The sequence below is a fragment of the Mus pahari genome, chromosome 2 (genome assembly GCF_900095145.1).
Source record: "Mus pahari chromosome 2, PAHARI_EIJ_v1.1, whole genome shotgun sequence".
NCBI lineage: Eukaryota > Metazoa > Chordata > Mammalia > Rodentia > Muridae > Mus > Mus pahari.
In genome coordinates, this window is record NC_034591.1 from 89802045 (window position 1) to 89828176 (window position 26132).

Consider the following 26132-nt stretch of genomic DNA (forward strand, 5'->3'; position numbering starts at 1 on the left):
TAGGGTATTGTTTTCTCTCTGTCACACACAGCAGATAGAATACTGCTATGTGTTCCTGAAGTTCTAATCATGGTGAGCAGAAGTTCCTCTAGTGCTTAATTCTATGATTCATGATTTGATTCTGATTTGCTATTCAAAAATTAAAAGTAGAGTCCAGGTGATTTAAAGTGATGTCTTAACATTAACTCTGTTAAGATATGTATGTTTATATACTTATTCAAATCATTTAGTATTTAAAAATCTTTGGAACGGAGCTGGGCGTGGTTGCACACGCCTTTAATCCCAGCACTTGGGAGGCAGAGGCAGGCGGATTTCTGAGTTCGAGACCAGCCTGGTCTACAAAGTGAGTTCCAGGACAGCCAGAGCTATACAGAGAAACCCTGTTTCAAAAATCCAAAAAAATAAAAATAAAAATAAAAATCTTTGGAATGGATTAGTTAAGGCACACTTGAGAATTCTGTTAGTGACCCCAGTTCTTCCAGGTTGTTCTCAAGTTCATCACTGTTCTGTTTCAGTCTCCCAAGTGCTGGGGATTACAGGCATTCACTGCTGTGCCCACACTAGCTGGAAACCCATTCTTGTGAGATTATGAAATTGAATAAAAGTAGTGTTATGATGCCTAAGGGCAAAGAAGTTGTTTAAAGGTGGTTACAGGCATGATTGTGTATACCTTTAGTCTGAGTCCTTGGGAGGCAGCAGCATGAGGATCCAGCCTGGGTTGAAGCAAGTCTGGTCCACATAGTGAGTTCTAAGATAGCTTAGGACTACATACTGAGACCTTGTCTCAAAAGCATAAAGTTAAGATGCTACCGTCATCTGAGGGTGAAGGATAGAGGCTATCTAGTGAGTATACCCAGAACCCTGATACGAGTAGGAAGATACCAGGGACCATTTGCTTAGCAATTGGTTAGAAGATGTGTATCCTCCTAACCCAGCATTTCAGCTCCTGTGTATTTACTTAAGGAAACTCCCAATGTACATTAAGGCACTATTGTAGTAAGAGCACAGAGTTTGAGAGTAGAGGTGTAATTTAGTGATCGAAGACTGTCTAGCATGCAAGAGGCCCTGAGTTGGAACCTCAGCATTAAAAAAGGTAAAAAGAGCCTGGTTTGGTAGCACATGCCTTTAATCCTACCATTTGTGAGGCAGAGGAGGTGTGGATCTCTGTGAGCTTGAAGCCAGCTTGGTCTGTTTCTCAATCAAGTTCCAGGACAGCCAGAGAGCTATGTAATAAGATCTTGACTCAAAAAAAAAAAAAAAAAAAAAAAAAGTAGAAAAGTGGCAAGAGGATTGATTAAGTTAGAGCGGCTTGCTCGTTGCCGAGCACTTGGCTAGTATGTACAAGCCCTGAGTCCAGTCCCCAGCACCAAAAAGAACAAAAAAGAAAATACACTTTGAAATAATCAAATGTGCCTTATGTTTATCACTGCAAGGGACCTGGTATTGTCTCTCTCCAAAGAGAAGATTTGGTGGTATGACACCTGCTGCCAAACCTGGTGACCTGTGCTCTATCCTCAGGACCCACATGGAGGAAGGAGAGAACAGATTGTCAAAAATTGTTCTCTGACCTCCACACAGTTGTCATGGTGCACCCAATCCAAAGAAATAAATATATTTTAAAATAATACTTATATATTTTAAAATAATACTTATTTTATTAAAAAGTAACACTTTTTAAAAAACATATTTAAAAATACAGAATAGGTTGGTGGTGTTGAGAGAGAGAGAGAGAGAGAGAGAGAGAGAGAGAGAGAGAGAGAGAGAGAGAGAGAAGAGAGAGAGAGAGAGACAGAGACGGAGACGCAGATTTCTGAGTTTGAGGCCAGCCTGGTCTACAAAGTGAGTTCTAGGACAGCCAGGGCTGTCTCGAATTTGTAATCCCTGTCTCGAAACACCCCCCCCCCCCAAAAAAAAAACCTGTAAACTAAACTAAACTGTTATTTAAGAATATATCTTTATATCAAGTATAAAAGCGAGCTTGGGGTCTAGAGAGATAATTCAGTTCTTAAGAATACTTACTGCTCTTTCTGAGGACCAAGGCTTGGTTCCTAGTACTCACACAGTAGATATTGTGAGCAACTCCAGTTTCAGGGGTTCTAATGGCCTCTTCTGGCTCTTGCAGGCTCTTGCATGCACATAGTGCTAATAAACTTGTGCAAGCACACATATATTATACATAAAAGTAAACAGTATTTTTGAAAAGTGCTGTGGACTGCTTATGTGGAGTGTTTTGTTGCTTATGTACTATATATGGCACGTACTATTATATTATGTTTATGTGCCCTGTTACAGTCATCTCTTACATTGTCTCAACTTTGTTTTTCCTTTGACACAGAAGCAGATCCTTTTAATGAAAAATCCTTTGAATTTAAACCAAGAGGTCCTTTTTTCTTTTTTTTAAAGATTTATTATATGTAAGTACATTGTAGCTGTCTTCAGACACTCCAGAAGAGGGCGCCAGATCTCGTTATGGATGGTTGTGAGCCACCATGTGGTTGCTGGGATTTGAACTCAGGACCTTCGGAACCACTGAGCCATCTCTCCAGCTCCATAAACCAAGAGGTTCTTAAAAAGTTTCATACTAAAGACAGATCTGCCTGTACAGGCCTATACACCCATGTGTTTGAGGAGGCTGAGGCAAGAGGATTACAAATTCCTGGGCTACAGTGTAGATCTGTTTCAAAATTAAAGGGTAAAATTTGATCGGAGACAGAGCTTATGTTCTAGCTCCAGAATTACCAAGGGGAAAAAGAGAGACAAGTCACCGAGGTTGGCAACTGTCTCCTCTCTTGTCATGCGTTCGTTAGGGTTTGTAATCATGATAAGGAACATCATTTAACTTCAACAGTCATAAAGTTTTTGATTTAATTTTACACAGGTTAAATGTAAATTTAATGTGAAGTTCACTGTAATGTTTATTTAAGAAGCTTACAGGAGAAAAAAATAGCAGAAAGGTAACAGAATCTGAAAAGACTTTGTTCCAAAATTACCCCTAAAGAAAAATGTTAATTCTAGAAGTATTTGACAGTTGGAAGTGGCCTGCCACTGGAACCTAGTACTAGGATGGAGAAATATTCTGTGAATTTGTTCAGTTGACAGTAATCCAGGAATTGTGTCTCCTAGTAAAGTCTTTAGTTGATGTGCAGATGAGACAGTGACGATCCCTTCTAACGAGAGCAGTCCTTGTTGTCTGTCAGTGATTCTCCTCTTGGAATATTACAGCTTCCCTCAGAAATGCTGCCTCTGACTCTGTAAATATAGGGAATAAACATTTTGCTTTCTAGTAACCTCTTTTCTTGATCCTTCTGGATGTTGCTATTTAATGATGGCTAACCAAAGTGCGTGCTCTCCTTTTCAAACTATTCTTCTCTTTCTTTGTAGGTATTTCTGACCTAGGTGAGTAATTATGTATATTATATGTTTAATGACATTTTTTTCGGGTGTTGAAATAGTGAACTCTTTCTGGTGTGTGTGTGTGTGAGTGTGTGTGTGTGTGTGTGTGTGTGCCACCCATCTAAATTGTAGCAAGTAGAACCTGAATGTGTCATAATTTTCAATTCTCATCCATAGATAATCAAGAATAATTGTGTTAAGTGTAAGGCTTTAAATGTGAGATATTTGTCTGTGTATATACAATAAGGTCTTTGTTTTACTTGTTATTTCAAAGAGCTTCAAACATTAAAAAGAATAAAAAATATTAATAACTCCCATAGATATTTCACCCAACTTTATTGGTTATCAAACCAATGCCCAGTTTTGTCTCATGTGTTCATAGCCTTCATATCAAAGCAGACTCCAAATATATCTTTTTCCTTTTAAATATTTTGAGTGGTTTTTTAAACAAAGACAATCAATACTATTATGCTTAAGGTTTCATAATTCTCTAGTGCTATTAAATATGCAGTGCTTAAGACTTTTTACTTAGAGTATTTTTAATTATGGTATTTAGTTCAAACCAGGATTCAGAGATGTCCCACACACTGAAATTAATCAGTGAGTCTCAGTGTTTGCTTGCTTATATATTTTGCTTTTCACTTGTTTTTTGATGAATTGATCATTTATCTTACAGAATTGCCCGTATTTGTTTTTTATGGCAGGAACCTTCCTTCTTTCCTAACCTCTAGTAAATGTTGGAATACTGTAGAGTGTGAAATTATTTCCCCTTCTAAAACAAACAAACCAACAAATCAAAATGAGTGAGTGTATGTGTGCATAACTGAGTGTTTGGGCATGGGTATTAAAAAGGAACACGCACAAGTGATCCTATTGGGTATCATTGATCACAGATTACTATTCTAGGTAGTGTGCATTCAAGGAAAGGAACAAAGAGATGGAGAGATAGCTCAGTGGTAAGAGCTATCCAAAGGACAGCTGGCTCATTTCTCAGCACTCACTCGGAGGCTTACAACCATCTGTAACTCCAGTTTCAAGGGATCTGGTGCCTCTTCAACAGTAGCCACACATGTGATACACAGACATATATGCAGGCAAAACACCCATACACAGAAAATAAAAATACTTGTGTGTGTGTGTGTGTGTGTGTGTGTGTGTGTGTGTGTGTGTGTGTGCGCGCGCACACGCGCGCGCATACATGCTTGTATCTTGGGGTAGGGAGTGTGTCTGTCAGTGTACTTGTGGCTCAGAGGAAAATTTGTGGGAGTTGGTTTCCTTCTGAATATTTGTTAGGGCTAATCATAGTTCTACATAAAATGGCATATAGTAGTGATTGTGTCTACAAGCTGTCTTTTTAGAAGTAGTTAGTAAATTAGAAAGCCAGGACATGATGAGTTCAGTTTACACTGATTTGGAGTTCTTAGAGCAGTGTGTGCTGCCTCATACTTTATTATTATTATTATTATTATTATTATTATTATTATTATTATTATTACCCACCCATTATTTTGCTTAGAATTGATAGTGCTTCAGTTGCTGGACAGTAGTTAATTTCTACTTTAACTGGAGGATTTGAATTTTGTGTTAGCTTCTTTCTGCATCATATTTTCAGTGACATCACTAACACTTTGATGTTATCTGTTTAGCTGGCAAACTGTCTACTGATGACCTGAACTCGCTCATTGCTCATGCCCATCGTCGCATTGATCAGCTCAACAGAGAACTAGCACAACAGAAAGCCACAGAGAAGCAGCACATTGAGCTAGCCCTGGAAAGGCAAAAGCTAGAAGAAAAGCGGACCTTTGACTCTGCAGTGGCAAAAGCATTGGAACACCACAGAAGTGAAATTCAGGCTGAGCAGGACAGAAAGGTAGTGGGGAAGAGAATGACCTGACATTTGAAGTTAGCCTTGTTTGCTCTGTCACCGCCTGCTAGTATTGGATGCAATTTGTGCCAAGCTATCATTAGAGTGGTGTTTAGGTTTTTATTTTTGTTTGTTTGTTTTTTTAAAGATTTATTTATTATGTCAGTGTTCTGTTGGCACCAGATCTCATTATAGAAGGTCATAAATTACCATGTGGTTGCTGGGTATTGAACTCAGGACCTCTGGAAATGGAAGGTGTGATTATTCAAAGAGGAAAGAGATACCTCTGTTCACCATCCATCCATCCATCCATTCATTTTGGTGGCTCGGATTTTTTTTTGGGGGGGGGGGGTTTCAAGACAGGGTTTCTCTGTATAGCCCTGGCTGTCCTGGAACTCACTTTGTAGACCAGGCTGGCCTCGAACTCAGAAATCCGCCTGCCTCTGTCTCTCAAGTGCTGGGATTAAAGGCGTGTACCACCACGCCCGGCTGGTGGCTATGTTTTTGTTTTTGTTTTGTTTTGTTTTTGATAATTTTGTAATTAATATTTATATACGGAAAACTTAGTGTACATTTAACCCAATTTAATGGTGAGTTCTTTAGCCTTTTGCCTTTTCCAGCTTGGCAATGAGAGCCACAGACTTAGGACTTAGGACGTTGCCTCCCCAGTGATGAAGGTGGATCTCATATCTATCATTGTAATTGGTCCTAATAGCTTCCACCAGCTTAGCCTGAGCACCCTTTTCTTCCGAGTTAACCTGTGTGAAGGCAACAGTGGTGGATGGCTTCCTGTGGACCAGGCACCCCAACCTGGCCTTTCCCTTGATGATGCAGTAGGGCACCCCATCTTTCGACACAGGCCAGGCAGGAAAACCACCAGCTCATTGGGGTCTATGTCATGGGCAATCACCATCAGCTGAGCATTCTTGTTCTCCACCAAGGTGGTGACTTTATTGACTCCTGCTCTGAGGGCAGGTGGTCTCTTAGTTGGGACGTCCCCTTTGCCAGCATCTTTCTCAGCACAGGCCATTGCTTCTTCTCTTGCTTTGTCTCTGGCCTGTACTTGTGGGCAAGCTTAAGCAGCTGAGTAGCTATTTGCCTGTCCAGGGTCTGGGTGAACTGGTTAATGGCAGGAGGTACTTTGAGCCACTCATAGAAGATGGCTCTTTGCCCCTGCAGCCTGATAAAGTGGGTCCATTTGAAGAATCCTGTTAGATCTCTTTTGGGCAGGATGTCCTGCCCAGTGCTGAAGTTCTTGGGCCTTTTCTCAAACAAAGGATTGACTACCTTTTGGCCTGTTTCTTGACAATGGTGGGGGCTGGGGCCATCCTCTTCGGCTGCCACCCTCTTCCCCTTGGTTTGCTTTACTTTGGGTATCTTGCTTGGGTGGTGGAGAGAGCTTTTGGTGCTATGTTATGTATCAGACATACTTATGTAACAGACTCTTACATTCAGTCTGCATCCATAGTCAATTTCTGTCTGGTTTGCTTGTTTGTTTGTTTTCTACCTTAGTCTAACATATTGTCCTAATAGTTTCTCAGGTTCTTGCTGTGTAACCAGGCTGGCTTAGAACTCACAGCAGTCTCCTCTATTGTTGTTTATTTAAAAATGGGATCTTGTTACTTAGCTGTGACTGATAGGAACAAACGGCTATAATGCTACCTTATCCTGAGTTCTGGGTTTTCAGTATAAACACAAAAGTCCAGATTCTTCCTCTTTATTTTTTTTTCAATTCTTTATTAGATATTTTCTTCATTTACATTTCAGATGCTATCCTGAAAGTCCCGTATACCCTCCCCCTGCCCTGCTCCCCTACCCACCCACTCCCACTTCTTGGCCCTGGCGTACCCCTCTATGGGGCATATAAAGTTTGCANGACCAAGGGGCCTCTCTTCCCAATGATGGCTGACTAGGCCATCTTCTGCTACATATGCAGCTAGAGACACAAGCACTGGGGGTACTGGTTAGTTCATATTGTTGTTCCACCTATAGGGTTGCAAACCCCTTTAGCTCCTTGGGTACTTTCTCTAGCTCCTCCATTGGGGGCTCTGTGTTCCATCCAATAGATGACTGTGAGCATCCACTTCTGTGTTTGCCAGGCACTGGCATAGCCTCACAGGAGACTTTTAAACAACACCCGAAGACTTTTAATGTTATACTTGCCTTCTGTAAATTTGTATGTTTGTTTGTTTGTTTATTCTTTGAATCTTGTTTAGCTTTTGGTTTTGGTTTTCTTCTCGATACAGTGTTTTTTTGTATTTTTCACTAAGATGTTTGTGCTGCGTGCTCCCAACCTGGCTCTTCTCCTTAAACCTTAGTTCTACACTTGGACATCACTGTCTCAGCCACACCCCTCTTTCCATTTTAAGCAGCACATATGGGTCAGTTTCTGCTATAGTGCTCTTTTCAGTGAAAGTGGGTAGAGGAGGTTAAGTGGGTGTTAGGTATTTAGAGTGGGCATCCTGCTCACGTTCACTCTCGGAAACAAGTGTCCCAGCCTCAAGGATGTGTGTGCATTGTCTGAGCAGTCATGTATCCAAATAGACAGTAGGTTCTGTCCGGCACAGGGCTGGACTTAAATGTTTACACACTGCCTAACTGGATTCATTGACTCATTGTTCTAATTCTGAGAAAAGATGAGTTTGTGTTCAAGGTAATTTATGTCGATGTCTAGTATACCCATGGTTAATTGCTAAGTAAAGCAGGATGGAACATTTCCTAACTTGTTTTGACTGGCCCATGTTAAACTTAAACTCATGTGAATATAAGCTGCTGGTTTCAAAGAAATGTGTTCAAGTGTAGCTTTTGGGTACTAATTTTCACATTGATTTCTCTAAGTTGGCACTGTCACCATGCAAAAAGGTAGGAACATGAACATGAGCAGTTATGGTTAAACCGGGTTTGTACCCAGCTTAGAACTAGGTTTCTTTGCTCTACGTTCTGGAATAAGTTACTTCCTGTGTAATGTGTGATTCAGCAAATAATGGTGTTTGTTTCTGTGTTGGGCGCCACATGGCAGCATGATGGAAGGAAGTACAAGTTTTGAGGCCAGAGAGACCCATGTTTGAAGTAGGATTTTTGTGTAGCTATGTGACCTTGTTTCAGTTGCTTTTGGCTGTTTGGCTTTGTGACTCTTGTTAAAAATGAGATAATTGTGTACACACGCCTGGCACATGAATGGAGTTGGAGCTGCTGCTACTGTTATCTTACTGACTAGTCTCTCCCTTTCCCTAAATGTACATATGAATGTTTGTGAACTGCCCATTACTGTGCTTGGTTTCACAGGTAGAGGATGTCAGAGATGCCATGGAGAATGAAATGCGGACCCAACTTCGACGACAGGCAGCTGCCCACACTGATCATTTACGAGATGTCCTCAAGGTGCAAGAACAGGAACTGAAGTATGAATTTGAACAGGTGAGGACCTGTGGTGAGGCTTCAGCTCCTTCCTCCCCAGGGCCTCATACATGTTATGCCTGTTCGTTACAGCGGCACCACATCCTTAGCCTTTCTCCTTCATGTGTACTCTGAAGATACGAAAAAATTGTTACCTAGCTTTGGTGGAATAGGCTTTTTGTTAGTTATAAATTACAGAACCAGTTTGTTTTACATCAGCCATCTGTGTTCATGGTCAGGTATATACATCTAATAATATGTGTGGGTTGCAATAAAAAAAGTCTCATTTTTAAAAGATTTTTATTTTCTCTATATAAATGCTTACCGCATATATGGGTGTGTACTCTGTGCTTACCTAGTGCCTACAGAGGCTAGAAGAGGCAGATCCCCTAGAACTGGAGTCACTTTGTGGGTGCTCTAGGAAATGCTCTTACCTACTGAGCCATCTTTAGCCACCCCAGATTTCTTTTTAAAGATGGCAGTTTAAAAGCTTTTTTATGTCCTATCAGAAAATTCAGAACCTTACGGAACATGAGTCAAAGCCAGGCATGGTGATAAACGCCTTTAATTCCAGCATTTGAGAGGCAGAGACTTATGGATCTCTGAGTTTAAGGTCATCCCAGTCTATAGGGTAAGTTCCAAGACAGCCAGGCCTATACAGTGAAACTCTGTCTTGAAAAACCGATATGAGTTGATAAAAGTTTGAAGCCTTATATACAACATTGCAGCTGTTTTGGTTTAAGATTTACTTTACGTATGTGAGTATTTTGCTTACATGTATGGCAGTGAATTACATGAGTGCCTGGTGCTTGAGGAGGGCAGAAGAGGGCATTGGATTCCCTGGAACGGGAGTTAGGATGATTTTAAGCTGCATTATGACTGCAGGGAATTGAACCTAGGTCCTCTGCAAGAACAAGTGTTCTTCACCACAGAGCCATCTCTCCAGCCTCTTATAAGCAGCTCTTTTGAAGTTTTTATTTGTTTTAGATTGGTTCTTTCTGTGTAGTCCTGGCTGGCCCGGAACTTGCTGTAGACCAGACTGGCTTGGAACTCTCTTGCCTCTGCCTCCTGAGTGCTAGAATTAAAGGCGTGTCACCACATCTGGTTATAATTTGTGATATTAAAGGCTCCTTTTTTACTTCATAGTTAGTAGTTTTTGGAAGATTAGCATGTAGTTAGGTGGCAAGCATGGTGGTAGCATTAGATTTCTATACACTGTCTATGTTTTTTTTTCAGGGCCTGTCTGAGAAACTGTCTGAGCAAGAATTAGAGTTTCGTCGTCGCAGTCAAGAACAAATGGACAACTTTACTCTGGACATAAATACTGCCTATGCCAGGCTGAGAGGAATTGAGCAGGCTGTTCAAAGTGAGCTCCCTTTCATACATTATGGTCTGACCCTATGCAGTTTCTCAGGATACTTTCTTATTAATAATGGGGGCATGTAGCCACTACACTATATGATGATACTCAGTTCTTGAAGAGTTGGTCCCAGACTGGACAAGTTTAAGTATAGAGTTTTGAGAAGAAACTGGAAAAAAAAAAAGATCCAAAAAATTAAATTGTAATAACTTATAAATGACATAAAATTACCGTTTTCAAGGCATTTTCTCTCATGTATGAAAGATTATTTGGAGGGGTAGTGTACTGTTGTGATGGTAGTTATGGTGAGACCTATGTATGCCACATTGAAAAGTGACACATTTCACAACAAGCACATTAATAAAATAAGGTACCTTTTACATAATATGAGTATTTTGCCTGCATGTATATAAGTACACCACATGTCAGCCCAAGGAGGCCAGAAGAGGGTGTTGGATGCCCTGAGACTAGAGTCATAGACAGTTATGAGCCACCATGTGGGTACTAGTGTTTGAACCTGAATCCTTTGGAGGAGCAACCAGTGCTCTTAATCTCTGCGTCCTCTCTCTCCTAGTTCACTGAGTTTTATTTGAAATCTTTGTAGTTTTTTTTTTGTGTGTGTGTGTGTGTGTGTTTTTTTCCTTGAAAAAATTTCTGATGGCCATAAAATTCTTGGCCTACAGCTGGGCAATGGTATTGCATGCCTTCAATCCCAGAACTCAGGAGGCAGAAGCAGGCATATCTCTTTTGAATTTGAGGTCAGCCTGATCTACAGAGTGAGCCAGGACTGTCAAAAACTACTGTATCATCTGACTGCCCCACCTCCAAACACCAAATATATATAAAAATGCCTGAATTAGACAGTGCCGTGTATAGTGCCAGATGCCTTTAATCCTAGTTTAGGAGGAAGAGATAGGCAGAGCCTGGTCTACATAGCCAGGTCTACATAGTGAGACCCTTTTGCCAAACAAGATAGAAAACTAGCAAATGTGAATGACGTTTGCATACTCTTGATTTCACAGGAAGGGAGGGGTACTTGGCTGTGGTGTGGACTTGTAATCTCCCACTTTTTAGTGTTAGTAGCATCAGATCCTCATCAAACAGTGTCATCTCTTGTTACTTTGTGAAAAGACTGACTCTGGCCAAGTTAACAAGACTTGTTGGATGTAGTGTATTGAAGGTGCTTATAGTGTATGTGTTCGAGGAAGATAGAAAAGAATCTTTCTTTGCTTTATTTCATTTTATTATTATTGTTTGTTTGTTTGTTTTTTTATTGTAGGTCATGCAGTTGCTGAAGAAGAAGCCAGAAAAGCCCACCAGCTCTGGCTTTCAGTGGAGGCATTAAAGTACAGCATGAAGACCTCATCTGCAGAAATGCCTACCATCCCATTGGGGAGTGCAGTTGAGGCCATCAGAGTCAACTGTTCTGATAATGAATTTACCCAGGCTTTAACTGCAGCCATTCCTCCAGAGTCCCTGACCCGGGGGGTATACAGTGAAGAGACCCTAAGAGCCCGTTTCTATGATGTTCAAAAACTAGCCAGAAGGGTAGCGATGATTGATGAAACCAGAAATAGCCTATACCAATACTTCCTTTCCTACTTACAGTCCCTACTCCTGTTCCCGCCTAAGCAACTGAAGCCTCCGGCAGAGCTCTACCCTGAAGATATAAATACGTTTAAATTGCTCTCATATGCCTCCTATTGTATTGAGCATGGTGACCTGGAGCTGGCAGCAAAGTTTGTCAATCAGCTCAAAGGGGAGTCCAGAAGAGTGGCACAGGACTGGCTGAAGGAGGCCCGAATGACCCTAGAAACTAAGCAGATAGTGGAGATCCTGACTGCATACGCCAGCGCCGTAGGAATAGGAACCACTCAAGTGCAGCAAGAGTAAGGCCTAGGAAGAGTTGTGTAATGTCATATTTCATATCAAAGAAAATCAGCATTGGTATCTGCAGGGTTTGCAACAAGGGTCCCAGAATTGTCCAGAAGTGAGCAGGTTCCAAGTCCTGTGTGAGATGTTAACACCTGTTGCATTTACCGTCCTTACACTGCTATCATGCCAATGAACTCCGGGAGGCTTTATTTGCAACTTGTGTAACACTTCCTGTTTTTTAGGTTTTATTGATCAGGCTTGTGAGCCACTCAAAATAATGTTTGTGATCCCTACTATTGATTCTGCCCTTGGAGCAAACTGAATAAAGCAACACAATGAAAACTGAGTACTCTATCCCTTTTCAAAACTGCCATTTCCAGTTTGTGTGAGCAGAAAGCTTCCTTGAGAAGCAGCATCAGTGGTAGGAACTTGTGGCCACAGTTTGGGGCTGTGAGCTGGGTAACCTGAAGTCCAGTACCTGCTGCTTTGTCTTTGAGTGTTTGGCTGAATGGGTCCCCTTCTGACAGTCACCATCAGGAGTGATGCAGAAGCCAAATGCCAGTGCATTTATAGTTGGGAATCTAGCACTCAGTGATTGAGAGGCACAGGAAATAGCCTGCCTCCCACAGGAAAAGTTGTACTGGGATCCAGCATGCATGCATGCATCTGCACCTCTCCTCAGAGTTGGTGAGCCACCACTCCATTCCTGCTCTGGTGCTGCTTCCCAGTACTTGAAGGTAATGAGCCTGGAATCTGAAGAAAGGGATTGAATACGATTTTCCGGTTTCATCCAGACTGCCTGTGAATCCCAGTTTGTCATAGTTGCCGTAATGCAGACATAGTAACAAATTCTTACACTCTGAAGATTACCATCACTACAAAATCTTGCCAGTTTTTACATTTTTTTGAGGTGTTTGTGTTTGTGAGATTAAGGACTCTCCAGTTGAGCAATATCCCCACAAATTAGGAAAGCAGTTTTCTGCATTGTATTTCTGTAATTGCATACCTGCAGCCTCTCAATATGGTATATTGCCCAGCTCTTTTACAGTTCTGACCTTGTCCTTTGGTTTGGTATACACTTTACCCCGGGCTATTTTTCAAACTCTATCTCCAGTTGGAGTACCTGCTGTGGATTGCCCTGTTTCTGAAGATCGAGGCAGTGGGCTACCTGGGGTGGGGTTATGAAGATTTTACTGGAAGGTAATGGAGTACCACCTCTCTACTCCATCTCTAAGGATAGGATAAAATCTCAGAAGTACATTAATTTGTTGTTGTTTTTTTTTTAAAGATATATTTATTTATTATATGTAAGTACACTGTAGCTGTCTTCAGACACCTCAGAAGAGGGCATCAGATTTTGATACGGATGGTTATAAGCCACCATGTGGTTGCTGGGATTTGAACTCCGGACCTTCGGAAGAGCAGTTGGGTGCTCTTACCCACTGAGCCATCTCACCAGCCCACATTAATTTGTAATACTTAAAACATGTGTTTCCCATGGAAACTGTAGTGTTCTAGTCACAGGAATATACTCGATTGTAAGGAAATCCAGTTTTTCTTGGAACCCTGAAAAGATTTTTCACATGCACTACTTCATCGTGGTTCCTGCTTGCTCATAATCAAGTCAGGTCAGACTGGGCTACAGATGCTGTGTCAACACCCCCTATCGGGGGCTGGGGGCATAAATGATATGATTCTTTAAGCTCACCAAAACAATGCATCATTTTAGTTCTGAAAGTAATGTAGACTTGAGGTTTTTTTCTGTATGTGTGTACATGTCCTCCAATTGGCTTTTGAGACAGTCTTTACTGGTCTGGAATTCGTCAAGGAGACTAGGTTGGATGGCCATTGTTTCAAGCATATGCTATTGAGTCAGTCTTTTTTTGGTGGGAGGGGGCCTGAGGAGAGTGTCCTTGTGTAGGGATGAGCTCCAGGTTCTGATGCTGCACTTCACAGCCTGAGCCTTTTCCCGAGCCTCTGGCTTTCAGATTTTGGTAACTAAGACAGTGGCTTTCACAGAGTACCTTTATTATATTGAAAAAGGAAGGAAACTCCTACTTAGCCCAGTCTGTCCTTGTACATGGCTCGTTCAGATGTTCTCAGTAATTGCTAAAGTGAAAAAGGAGAGTTTTGAGTTCTTACTCCATTTCAAGGAAATGGAAGCTGCAGAGCTCACTGCATTGCCCCACTGTCAGAAGGGACATAATCGGCTTCATGAAAGCATCTCCTTTAAACTGCAAATGAAAGCACACCAATGCCACTTGGAACTGATGGACAGGAAGCTAAGCAGCCCTCACCTTGGTTCACTCACCTCATGCCTCATCCTGATTGCTGGGGGAGTGTTCAAACTGGGTGTGGTGGGGATGACTGACCCTAGCTATGGCGCTGGCAACAGAAAAGTCAGAAATACTTTAGACCAGACTTTTTTTTTCCCCAAGGGGGTGGGGAGAAGGGAAAGCCAGCAGATGAAAACCAGTGAGCTATGCCATGCTTCTAAACAAAATGCTGGCTTTTGCCTCAATGATTTTTTTTTCAAGAAGGGGTTCTCTGTGTTGCCCTGGAACTCTGCTTCAACGATTTTTTTGAGTTCTCAAATCAGTAAACTGCAGTAGAATCTTTAGCAATCTTTTAACACAGTACACTGAGTTAACTTACATCCTTTGTTCTCTCAACAGGTTCTGGATAAAAGCAGTCTTCAAATCCCAAATGAGTAATCCTACCAGTTTCAAAGTATCTTGCTTGAACTCAGTGCAGAAGAACAGATCATCTCCATTAATATAAGAAGCAAATAAAATGCTTGATTGGTAGGAAGCATATCTTCATGGGGTCCAGTGGTCCAGGCTTCTTGCAGTTTGAGGCATATAGGAATGGTTATAAAGTACTATCTAGTAGAGAGGACATAACTACGAGAGTGCATCCCATTGGTACAAGGTTGAGGTCCTTAGGAGTAAATAACCTTTACTCTTGGCTACTGTGAGGTATCAAGAGTATTAGTATGAAAGTATGCTGAGTTCTGAATCCTTGGAAAAGTCCAGGACAGGTGTGTGCTCTTTAGTATGCTTTACTGAGTCTGGCAGGTTTGCGCCATGTCCTACACATGACTCTATACCAAGTCAATATACCTTTTTCTCTGGTAAAACTATACTTTACCTTTAAAGCCAACCATTCTATAAAGTCAGCACACAGAGAGATGATCTCCATTATCCTGATCAATGTTTCTAGCAGTAATGCTTTCACTATCTTGGTACACATAGCAATCCCTGCATGGGATCAGAGTTTTAGGCAATAGGTTTGAATCTTTTTTTTTTTTTGGTTTTTCAAGACAGGGTTTCTCTGTATAGCTCTGGCTGTCCTGGAACTTACTTGGTAGACCAGGCTGGCCTCGAAGTCAGAAATCCGCCTGCCTCTGCCTCCCGAGTGCTGGGATTAAAGGCCTGCGCCACCAGGCCCGGCTTAGTAGGTTTGAATCTTAATTTGCTTTATTAAGAGATTCTGGTACTCTAAACCCCTAAAGAGGTTTCAATCCCTGGGGTTTAAAGAAAAACACTTTCTAAAAGAAGTAACAAAAAGGGAAGGTTACAGAAGACCATAAAACCACATATAGAACAATCTTGAATATATTTCTTCTTGACCTCATGCTGAGTGTAGGAGTTTTATAGCAACTATGGTTAAAAGAAAAAAAAATTTTTTTGAGACAGGGTTCCTTTGTGTCTCAGTCAGTCATGGAAGACTGTAGACTAGGTTGGCCTTGAACTCAGAAATATGCCTACTTCTAATTCTGCTGGAATTAAAAGCATGCACCGCTGTCACCTGGCTCCACACAAGAGTTTTAGATCAATGGGGTTTTGGTAGCTTAGGTGACACGTAACCATTAAAGTCCATACTAAGGGACTAGAGAGATGACTTAGCAGCTCTGAATGTCTGTTGCTCTTGCTAGTACAGGCTCCCAGCTTACCTACAGCTGCAGCTCCAATGAATCAAGTGCCCTCCATCTTGTGGCTTCTGTTATTTGCATATAGCTCTTGCATTCTTAAGAGTCCTTTCTCCCATGGTTTCTCTAGGTCCTGTTACAGGTTGACTAGCTAGAGTCTGTCCCAATGTGCTTTGCACTGCTGGGGAATTAAACATGATCTCATGCATACTAGGTGTATTGTATCAATTAGTTCCATCACTAGAGCCCCCAGTCTTATAAAGTCTGCTTTTTAAAATAGTTGCTTGCGTGTCACTGCTGCTATCTCTTTGAAGCAGCATATCTGCTCATTTTCCAAGGCTTCTCAAACCTCAGTTCTGAGCTAAGTGTAGTAGTTTGTGCTTTTAATCCCAGGATTGAAGGAGGCAGAAGCAGTTGGATCTGAGTTCAAGGGTACATACTGAGAATGTCTAAAGAAAAATCTAACCTTTGATTCTGATTCTATTGGATGTGAACTGTAATACCAAATTTTCTATCCCAAATCATGAATTGAGCCAGATTGTGGCACACCCCTCGAATCCCAACATTTGGGAGACAAGGACAGGCAGATCTCTGTAAATTCAAGGTCAACCTGGTCTACACAGAGAAACCCTGTTTCAAATTACAAGAAACTCTTCCCATACAAGCATGATACCAAAGCTGGGTATGGTGTCACACAGCTGTCATCTTGGCATTAAGGATGCTGAGGCGGGTTGCTTGCCCTTCCCAGCCAGCACTGGGTTCAGTGGAAATGTCTTAACTAAGTCTAAAAATATACAAGTAATAAGGGGTTCCATAATAGCAAAAAACCATTTAATTATCACTTAGGAATGTGGTGCTAGAGTAGTGTGGGCATATAGGTGGTGGGTTGGGTATAGATCTACAGCAAACAGGTCATTTAAAGAGATTCATACACTACAAAATGGCCAACAAGAGTTCTGTAATAATTTGTACAATCTGATGAATAAGGAATGGAAACCAATGAAGCAGCAAAAACTAAGCACAGAATTGAGACAAAGATAAAACTCGAGGCATAGCTGAGGCAGTAAAAATTAAGAGTGGTGGCTAACTTTGGCACAGAAAATGTGTGACTTAATACTGGAGATGAAAGACTATGATGAGACAAACACAAATAGCTGGCATTAGTATATAGGTAGCCCTAATCATTCTGATTGAGTTCATGGCTCAGTAATGGTTTGTTAAGATGTTAAGTTACACATATCAAGTGGATTAGAAAGTCCTTTACATATTCACACCCAAGGGTTTTCTTCATCTGGCTTCAAACCAGTGTTAAGTGCTGGGTGGGAAGAGGCATACCAGAAATGCCACAATGTCAAAGGCATTGCCACCCACAGGTACAGATGCCAATGGACAGAGGTGATAGCCTTTCTGGCAGCCAGCTTATCCTAATTTACCCTCTGTTCCTTACCAAAATTGCTTTGTAGGTAATTACTCAACTGGCATTCCATCCACCCCACATCACTCCAATGCCTTAAGATCCTGTTTTCTAGGTGAGTAGGACAAGAGTGTCAAAGCTTATGAAGACTGGGCCCTAGCCTGAGATTAGATAAAAAATACTGCACATATCTATAACCATGGATGCAGGCAGGGCAGATGAAGCTGCTCCTCAGTGCAAAACCTGGGAGGAGTGCATGGGCTGGTGAACGCTGCAAACCACAAATTTGTAACTCCTTTCATTTACAAGAAACACACCAAGTTGCTCAGTAGCAACATACTGTCATAACATTTCATATCCTTTTGTCATTACTAGCCTTCTAGATCTCTTTGAATACCTACTTATAAAGAAAAGTGCCCACACAGACCAAAATGTTTTGTGTCAGTGGGATGGAAATGATGATGACCTCACCTTCTTAGGCAAGAGCTGTACCAGTCCTATCCCTTAAACATTCTTGGGTATTCTATTTCAAGAGCTGTACAAATCGTCCCTAAAATTCTTGGGTATTCTAGTTAGAAGATGACAAAAGTCTGGGACTAGGGAGATAGTTCCCATGGGGGTAGGAGGACCACAGTTCAGATCCCCCATTGTGAAACTTGGGTGGATTCCCAGAGCTGGCCAACCAGTTTAACTTCAGTCTCCAGGCCTGTCTGAAGAAATAACCACTCTTCTCTGGCCTCCATGTGAATATGTACACACAAAGAACCAAATACTTTTAGATTTTTAAAAATAACACAATTGCTTTATTTAATGATTTTACCATCTGGGCAGCCTAAACCAGTAGCTTGCTTCTGATTTAACTAGTTCTAAGAGCATCCATCTTTTTAAGTACTCTCCAAAATGGGCTACAATCTACTCAACAGGAATAACCCATCTTCATGAAAACCAGTTTTTTTTTTTTTTTTTTTTTTTCGAGACAGGGTTTCTCTGTGTAGCCCTGGCTAACCTGGAACTCACTTTGTAGACCAGGCTGGCCTTGAAATCAGAAATCCGCCTGCCTCTGCCTCCCAAGTGCTGGGATTACAGTTTGAATTCTTGTCTCTAGGCCAAAGGACCACACATTACAGAGCAGGTAGGCAGCAAAGGCCTGTGGATTCTAACATGATGGGCATAATAGGAATGAGGTCTGCAAACAGTGTGTTTATGTGGAATTTGTTCTTCTCCAAAAGTCAGACTTCACAGTGCTTGTTGCTGTCTTGGCAAAAAACTGGCCAGATGTGCATCTTTGCGGTACTGCAGATGAACCCCAGGGTCTTAGGTTTAAGCCAGTGCAACACCACAGAGCTTATATTGGATCCCAGCCCTGTATCTGTTTATTTTTACCACTTCTAACATTCCAGCAGCTATTGTGAGTCACCTCTCCCTTTCATTTGTCTTCACTGATGTCACTGTCACTGCTGCTTTCTCCATCGCTACTGTTGAGTACAGTGAGGTTACCCAGGGCTTCTCTGTAAAGAAGAGAAATGATAGCACACTTCAGCTCACAGGGTCAGGGTGTTTGGCATCTTTGATTATACACAGTCATAGCAGTTTTCAAAGCAGAAAAAGGATCCCCCAAACTGCACTGAACTATTATGAGAACAAAAAGTTCCAACAACCAAATGTTTATGATGAAGCCTTTAACAGAGGAAACAGCCATTACATCACCAAACCCTTTGTAAGGGAAGCAGGAGAGAACTCTATAAGCACCAGAAGAGGACATAGACTTACTTTTGTTCTGGGTCAACTGTGAAATCCATCATTACTCTTTGGGCAAGGCTCTCACCAATAGGCAAACTGAAGGCACTTGCCAGCTTTACAACCTCAATGGCCAGAGCAGTGCTACCGGATGCTTTTGCTGTGTCCATAAATTCCTCCAGCAATTCATTTCTGTGTAAAAGAAAGCAAAACTGAACAGTCCTCAATTCACATTTTTTTCTACTACAGACTGCATATCCAAGTGTCTTCATGTACGTAGGTGTACCATATGTGTGCAATGCCCATAGAGGCCAGTGTCAACCCCCTGGAATTGGAGTTAGAAATGGTTGTGAGCCTCCATGTGGGTGCTGAGAACTAAACCTTAGGAAAAGCAGCAAAGTGAGCAAACTTAATTTAACTTTTAGTCAAATATTTATAGGCAAGTTTCAGAATATATTAAATTCTCATTCACTTTGGACAAAAGATAGAGGATAATATTCTTATTTATTTATTTATTTATTTATTTAATGTAAGTACACTGTAGTTGTCTTTAGATACTCCAGAAGAGGGCATCAGATCTTGTTATGGATGGTTGTGAGCCACCATGTGGTTGCTGGGATTTGAACTCTGCACCTTTGGAAGAGCAGTCGGGTGCTCTTACCCACTGAGCCATCTCACCAGCCCCGAGGATAATATTCTATATACCACCCCTGCCCCTTCACAAAATGATCACTAAACAGAGAAAAGGCCTGCTTAGAATGCCCTGAATGGTAGGAGAGACACTGCTTGCCTGCCCAACCCAAGGGGTTTATGCATGTGAAGAAATTCCAACCATGTACCAGAGAGTCAAAGCCTGTGTGACTAACTCAAGCTTGTACCAGCTGAGGCCCCAGACTCTCAACTTACCTGGGAATCTTATTATGCTTTTTGAAGAGTTCCAACATTTTCCTGTGGAAGAGAACAGATGACTGCTGACAGAAAACAAGTGGCAGCTAAACAAAGCACGCTATCCTTTTCTCAGGTTCAGAAGCTACATTACATACAAGTCAACAATTTAAACTTTCTGAATTCCTGTGGGCTCCACTAGCTCCCAATCTGGGTGCACAAATTCAACAGATAAATCTGAGATGTGGCCAATTTAAAAGTGCTAGTTATATCCCCCACAGAGGGAATCTACCCTCCACTGCAGATTAGAAGAGGTAGTGGCCTGGGCTTAGCCTAATCCCCGCTTAAAGTCTGCTCTAAATCTCCATTACGAAGAATAGGCTCAGATTAAGGCAACAGTCTCATGTATGTGGATGCCAACAGCCTGCCACATGCAAGACAGAGGCAACACACATACATTCAGCTCCCATGACACAGCTGAGGTCCGTACCCCTGCGCCAATCATCACAGCCTGCTTCATAGTGTGTGCAACCTGCCTGACCATGAAAAATGCCTTGTTTTTTTGTTTTTGTTTTGTGAAAAAAAAGGTGCTAACAGGTCCCGTTTAAGTGAGCTACAAGCCAGACAAGTTTGAAACATCTTTTCTGGAGAATCAGCAGGCGTATTTGGCAATGAATAGTCATTATATACATGTACCCCCACCCCCACACACGGAGGGAGGGAGGGAGGGAGGGAGAATTTTGATGTCTCTAATTTTGGAAAAATGAATAAGCCTAAGGTCTCCACTTAGAAGACTAGATTTAGTATATTAGTGAAGTGCTGGAAAAACACACAGTAGAATAGTGGCACATGCCAAAGATAGTCTTGTTTCTGAAAATACCAATTGCCAGAAGTCTAAGGTCCTCAGGCTACATTGTGGGTCAGGGATGGGGATGAGGAGCACTTGCAGTCGACTTATGCAGAACTGCCAGAGCATTTTCAAAGGTGTGCTTCTCTCGGCACTCAGAACCACAAGGGCAGGAATGAGGCTGAGTTTCTTGCCCAATATGACGCAGAAAGCCAGAAGGTATGGAATAAAGAGAACTCTCAGTTCACCTGAGTACTCCTTTTTTCAAGTACATCACACATACTGTGATGCCTTAGCAAGTTTCTTGTTTAACTGGTATTTGCAAGTGTCCACTAAAACCTCATGTATATTCAGGTTTGTAGAGAATATTCACCTACCAACCCAAGTAAATGTTTCAGCTCTAAGAATTACTGTTAAAATGTACACTTAGAAACATATACTCACCAGGCTTCCTGGGTTCTGCCACCTCTTAAAAAAAGGACAGCTATATATTGTAATGGGTTGGCTGGCCAATCAAAAGCAGGCTGCCGGGCAGCCTGGTTTTCATATGTGGATTTGATATCAGCAGCACAGTCAGCATATGCAACCTGAAGCTGAGAGGGTCTAAGAGTCAGCATAATTGTTTCGTTGGTCTGACAAGAATTTAAAATCAAGAACTATTACATGCACATCAAACAAGTAATAGAGTAAAAAGAAGCCTTGACCTGTCTTGGGATAGTGCAATTTAACTACATGTGTGAAATCTACCATGAATTTCCTTTAAAAGGTTTCAATTTATTGATCGACTGTGTATATATGTGTGCACACAAGTATGCCAGAGCCCAGAGGACAACTTGTGGGAATTGGTTCTCTCCTTCCAGGTAGGACACAGGAAAAAAACTTAGGTCATCATACTTGGCAGAAAGCACCTTTATCCACTGACACTTCTTTCCAGGTGGTGGTGGTGGTAATAATAAAAATTCTAATAAATAAAAAAGGGAATCTTATTTTATATGTATGGGTATTTTGCCTGCATGTGCACATGTGTGCCTGATGTCTGCAGAGGCCAGTTTCCTTGGAAGTGGAGGCACAGACATGGGTGCTGGGAATCTAACCAGGATCCTTTGGAAGAACAAGTTGCCCTTAACTACTGAGCCACCTCTCCAACTCATATTTTTCTTTTTTTTAATTATGTGTGTGTGGGGAGTGCCCGATGTGAGTACTGGGAACTGACTCCTGATCCTCTAGAAGAACAGCAAGTGCTGTCCTAGGAGTACTCTCTCCACCTCATGAAATAATTAAGTAACCTGGCATTCATTGTCACAACTCTTCCTGGTACCCACTTCAGACTAGAGGAATGAGGTTAACACTAAGAGTGGTATTCTGCTAATGGTAATACTTGTTTAACCAAAACACAACTGTCAGTGGAACATCCTGCAAGGACCTTTAGAAGATAGATGCATTAGCAAATACATAGGTCAGCAGTACTCCTCTCATCATGATGACGGACCTTGAGCTTCAAGCCAGCCTTACCTCTGGTGGGTGTTTATCCCTGGCCATGAGCATCAATACTTCTTCTCTTAGGGCATCTCGGAAAGCATGACTGTATTCTTTACTATCTTAAAGCAAAAGAAAATGACAGTGATATCCCAAATGCGAAACATCTGGTGAGCTTTTATCCATTACTGACTTTTATCTTTGGTGGGGTTAAAATTAGAATTATTTATTAGAATTAAAGAAAACCTTAATTCTACTACTCTGGGAAGCTGAGGCTGGTCTACAAAATGAGTACCAGGATTATCAGAGCTATACAGTGAGATATGTTGCCAAATGACAATCAGAAATGTTTGTAGTCAACGTATAACACAGCCTGTGTAAGATATTTGGGTAAGACACAGAGCTGGATTTTGGTACTAATTTCTCGGGCATTAATATCAGAAAGATCTTACTTTCCACAAATGTACTTCACTCACCCAATATAACATGAGCCATGGCCTTCAAGTTTGACCTTAACAAATGTGTTAACCTCTGTTAAGAATGGAGGTTTTCAGTCTTAAAAATGTACATGTGTTAATTACCAGTCACTGCACAAAACTGTCACCAACCTTTCCAAATCTGAGGGACCATTTCTAGCCTATTGGCCACATCCAGTGCTTGAAGAAGACCGATGAATATTTGGGAGTGGGGAAGGAACACCTGGTGGAGAAATAAAAACATGATTTTATAGCATCCATCAGAAAAGGCATTCTCACAAATTCATCTACAAAGGCAAAAGATGAGTAATGAAGTTCCTTACTGAAGGTATTAGGTCCTTATACCACTTCAAGGTGACATCAATTTGTTCCAGTGAACAAATCAAACTGAAAAACTTCGAACTGTGAAAAGAAAAAGTGTGTTTAAAGTTTGTGTGTAACAATAAGGTATGATTAGTGAAATGCCAGTAGAATTATTAATGTATTAAATCTAAATTTTTTAAAGTTTACAACTTTAGGTCAGTGAGATGGGCAAAGGTACTTTATCACATAAGCCTGGCAACCCAACTATCATCCCTGGACCACATATAATAAAGGCAGGAGAGAACTCACTCACAAAGTTGTCCTTACAGCCACCCTCCCCCCAATTGCTGTGGCATGTGCACACAAAATAAGAAAATATAATTTCAAGTCAGAACAGTCAATGATCGACCAAGGAAGTGATAACTACTAAATTTCCCAGCTGAGGGACTATTTGGGCTGCCTGCTTACTACTTATTCTCAGATCCTAGAAAGCAGTCACCTCAAATAACATTTCTATTCAAAGGACTCAGTGGGGAAGCAAGGACCTGGACACACAACAACAATCCTCACACATAAAGGCATAAAGTGTAACACAATAAAATCTCTATTTACATATAAGAGAGTAGGCATAATATCACTGCTACTGTTCAATTTTTTTGTTTGTATATATGTACACAGGTGTGTCTGCCTATATAAATGCACATAGGAGAGGGATTTGCGTTTCAGATGTTGTCTTCAACTGCCTCTCCAAAACCTCACTGAACCTGAAGTTCCACTGCTGTGTCCACCCTGAATGGTTACTGACCCCTGGGATCTATGTCCAGCTCGAACAATGTGTTCAGAGGTCCAAGGAGGGGATGGGGGTTGGTGACAGTGTAAGGGAAGCACATGCTTACACACCTGGTGGACGAAACAAGCTCCAACAACTTTACACATACATAAATATTTAAATGCATATATTCATACACATTCACACACTGGGTGGATGGAGTCAGGCTCCAACCTCTTTACATACATACATACATACATGCATACATACATAGAACACACACATATGTATGTGTGGCTGGAGCAAGATTCAACAAGCAAGCTTGAACAAACTTCATATATATATATATATATATACACACATATACATATTTAGATAGAGAAAACTCCAATGAACTGATCCCAACAACTTTTTTTATCTTAACCTTTTTTATACCACTTAAGACAAAGTTCTATAAGAAGAACCTCAGAGTCACAAGTTACACCGTCTCTTAAAAAATCTAAAAATTACCACAAAAACATTCCTCAAAACAGAATTAAAGCCTGGCAGTGGTGGCGCACACCTTTAATCCCAGTTCTCGGGAGGCAGAGGCAGGCAGATTTCTGAGTTCAAGGCCAGTCTGGCCTAAAAAGTGAGTTCCAGGACAGCCAGGGCTACACAGAGAAACCCTGTCTCTAAAATAAAACCAAGCCAAAAAAAAAAAAAAAAATCACTACACAAAAGGAAATTACAATAGGATTACATATTATTCTTTTGAAATTCATACTTAACTAATATTCCCCATTTTTCTTTCCACAAGTTCACCATAACCCCAAAGCAATAATTCTTTTGTTACTAAAGTTTAAGCAATCCAGTTTGTAGCAGCAAGTGCTTTCCTATGCTTAGCTGACAAAAATTTGTACTTAGCATGATGTCTTGTTCAGATAAACTAGCTAATCATCATTATTTATCCTTTAATTCATAATAGACTTACTCTTTATCCATAATCCTGTTTTTTCATAGTGCACACTGAAACTATGGCCATATCCCTAGATCACGAAATCCTAGAACTCAGACCCAACCTACAATGTTTACTTTTCTTTGATAATGACCTTGTCCCAAGCCTATTTTTCTTTTCCAAGTAAATTATATGCTTATAATGCATGAAAACTCACTGTATTCATTTTCTAACCGATGTATTCCCCAGTATTTTACAAATGAGGTCACACATTCCACTCATAGTTCTAACTTTATTATACCTTTCTGGCAAAACAACTTAATCCATCTCCTTAAACTTTCTATCAATTACCCTAACTTCCTAAAACTAAATCAAATCAGGAAGCCTGTAAAATCATTAGTTCATTTAAACAATATTATTTTTGGAAATTTCATCTTCATATTGATCTGCAGGAAAGTAGCCTGACAGAATGGGCTGTCTCCCAAGAGGCAATCACACCATGCTAGATGTATGTGATGGTTTGTATATTCTTGGACCAGGGAGTGGCACCATTTGGAGGTGTGACCTGGTTGGAGTAGGTGTGTCACTTAAGACCCTCACCCTAGTTGCCTGGGAGTCAGTCTTTCACTAGCAGCCTTTGGATGAAGATGTAGAACTCTCAGCTCTGCATGCACCATGCCTGCCTGGATACTGCCATGCTCCCATCTTGATAATAATGGACTGAACCTCTGAACCTGTAAGCCAGGCCCAATTAAATGTTGTTTTTATTAGATTTGCCTTGGTCATGGTGTCTGTTCACAGCAGTAAAACCTTAACTAAGACAATGTTTGAGGAATATAGCAATGACAAGCATGAGAAGGCGTGGCAGCAGCAAGAAGTAATCTGTAGATAAAGGCTGAGGTACAGCCATTGCAGCTGTGTAAGATGGTGGGCTCTCTCTAGGAAGCTCACTCGCCCACTGTAGGTCCCTCTGCATGCTATCCGCCATTGAGCCTTGCTCCATCTTCTGTATGTATGCATGTATGTATAAAGTTGTTGGAGCTTGCTTTAACCACCAAGTGTGTGAGCATGTACCTGTTTTACATTATCACCAGCCCCACATCCCCTCCTTGGATTGCTGAACATTGTTGGAGCTGGTCTTCAATGGATCTGCCTTTATCTACTTCCTGCTTCATCATGGAGTTACAAACACATACCACCAGTGAGGGCTGGGAACCCAAACCTAAGAACGTATGTTCGCCGGGGGGTGATGGAGCAAGCCTTTAATCCCAGCACTTGAGCTGGAGAGATGGCTCAGTGATTAAGAGCGTGGACTGCTCCTCTGAAGGTCCCGAGTTCAAACCACATGGTGGCTCACAACCAACCACCCGTAACGCCCTCTTCTTCAGTTGGAAGACAGTTACAGTATACTTACATATAATAAGTAATCCCAGCACTTGGGAGGCAGAGGCAGGCAGATTTCTGAGTTC

The 26132-nt window shown here is 41.3% G+C and overlaps 2 protein-coding genes and 1 non-coding gene across 13 annotated transcripts in view; 1 reads left to right on the top strand and 2 right to left on the bottom strand.

The window, feature by feature from the left end:
- Positions 1 to 12242, top strand: part of Immt (inner membrane mitochondrial protein) — a 48740-nt gene extending 36498 nt beyond the window's left edge. For 6 of the 10 annotated variants that reach the window (XM_021190135.2, XM_029534925.1, XM_021190136.2 and 3 more), the window contains 5 exons: positions 3382 to 3396; positions 5040 to 5263; positions 8543 to 8674; positions 9890 to 10019; positions 11293 to 12242. In XM_021190135.2, coding sequence (XP_021045794.1) covers positions 3382 to 3396; positions 5040 to 5263; positions 8543 to 8674; positions 9890 to 10019; positions 11293 to 11906 — 1115 coding nt within the window. In that variant the 3' untranslated portion in view covers positions 11907 to 12242. The remainder of the gene's footprint in view (positions 1 to 3381; positions 3397 to 5039; positions 5264 to 8542; positions 8675 to 9889; positions 10020 to 11292) is intronic. The other 4 variants (XM_021190137.2, XM_021190139.2, XM_029534926.1 and 1 more) reach the window with 2 other exon arrangements.
- Positions 12243 to 18244: 6002 nt separating this feature from the next.
- The window catches only part of Ptcd3 (pentatricopeptide repeat domain 3), a 30027-nt gene continuing 22139 nt past the window's right edge, over positions 18245 to 26132 (bottom strand). For both annotated transcript variants that reach the window (XM_029535030.1, XM_021190709.2), the window contains 7 exons: positions 22978 to 23056; positions 22787 to 22877; positions 22215 to 22300; positions 21147 to 21295; positions 19877 to 19918; positions 19004 to 19162; positions 18245 to 18741 (listed from right to left, as the gene is read on the bottom strand). In XM_029535030.1, coding sequence (XP_029390890.1) covers positions 18660 to 18741; positions 19004 to 19162; positions 19877 to 19918; positions 21147 to 21295; positions 22215 to 22300; positions 22787 to 22877; positions 22978 to 23056 — 688 coding nt within the window. In that variant the 3' untranslated portion in view covers positions 18245 to 18659. The remainder of the gene's footprint in view (positions 18742 to 19003; positions 19163 to 19876; positions 19919 to 21146; positions 21296 to 22214; positions 22301 to 22786; positions 22878 to 22977; positions 23057 to 26132) is intronic.
- On the bottom strand, positions 20233 to 20369 carry LOC115063549. The gene has a single exon (XR_003843395.1). It is a non-coding gene; the product is annotated as a small nucleolar RNA SNORD94 (small nucleolar RNA).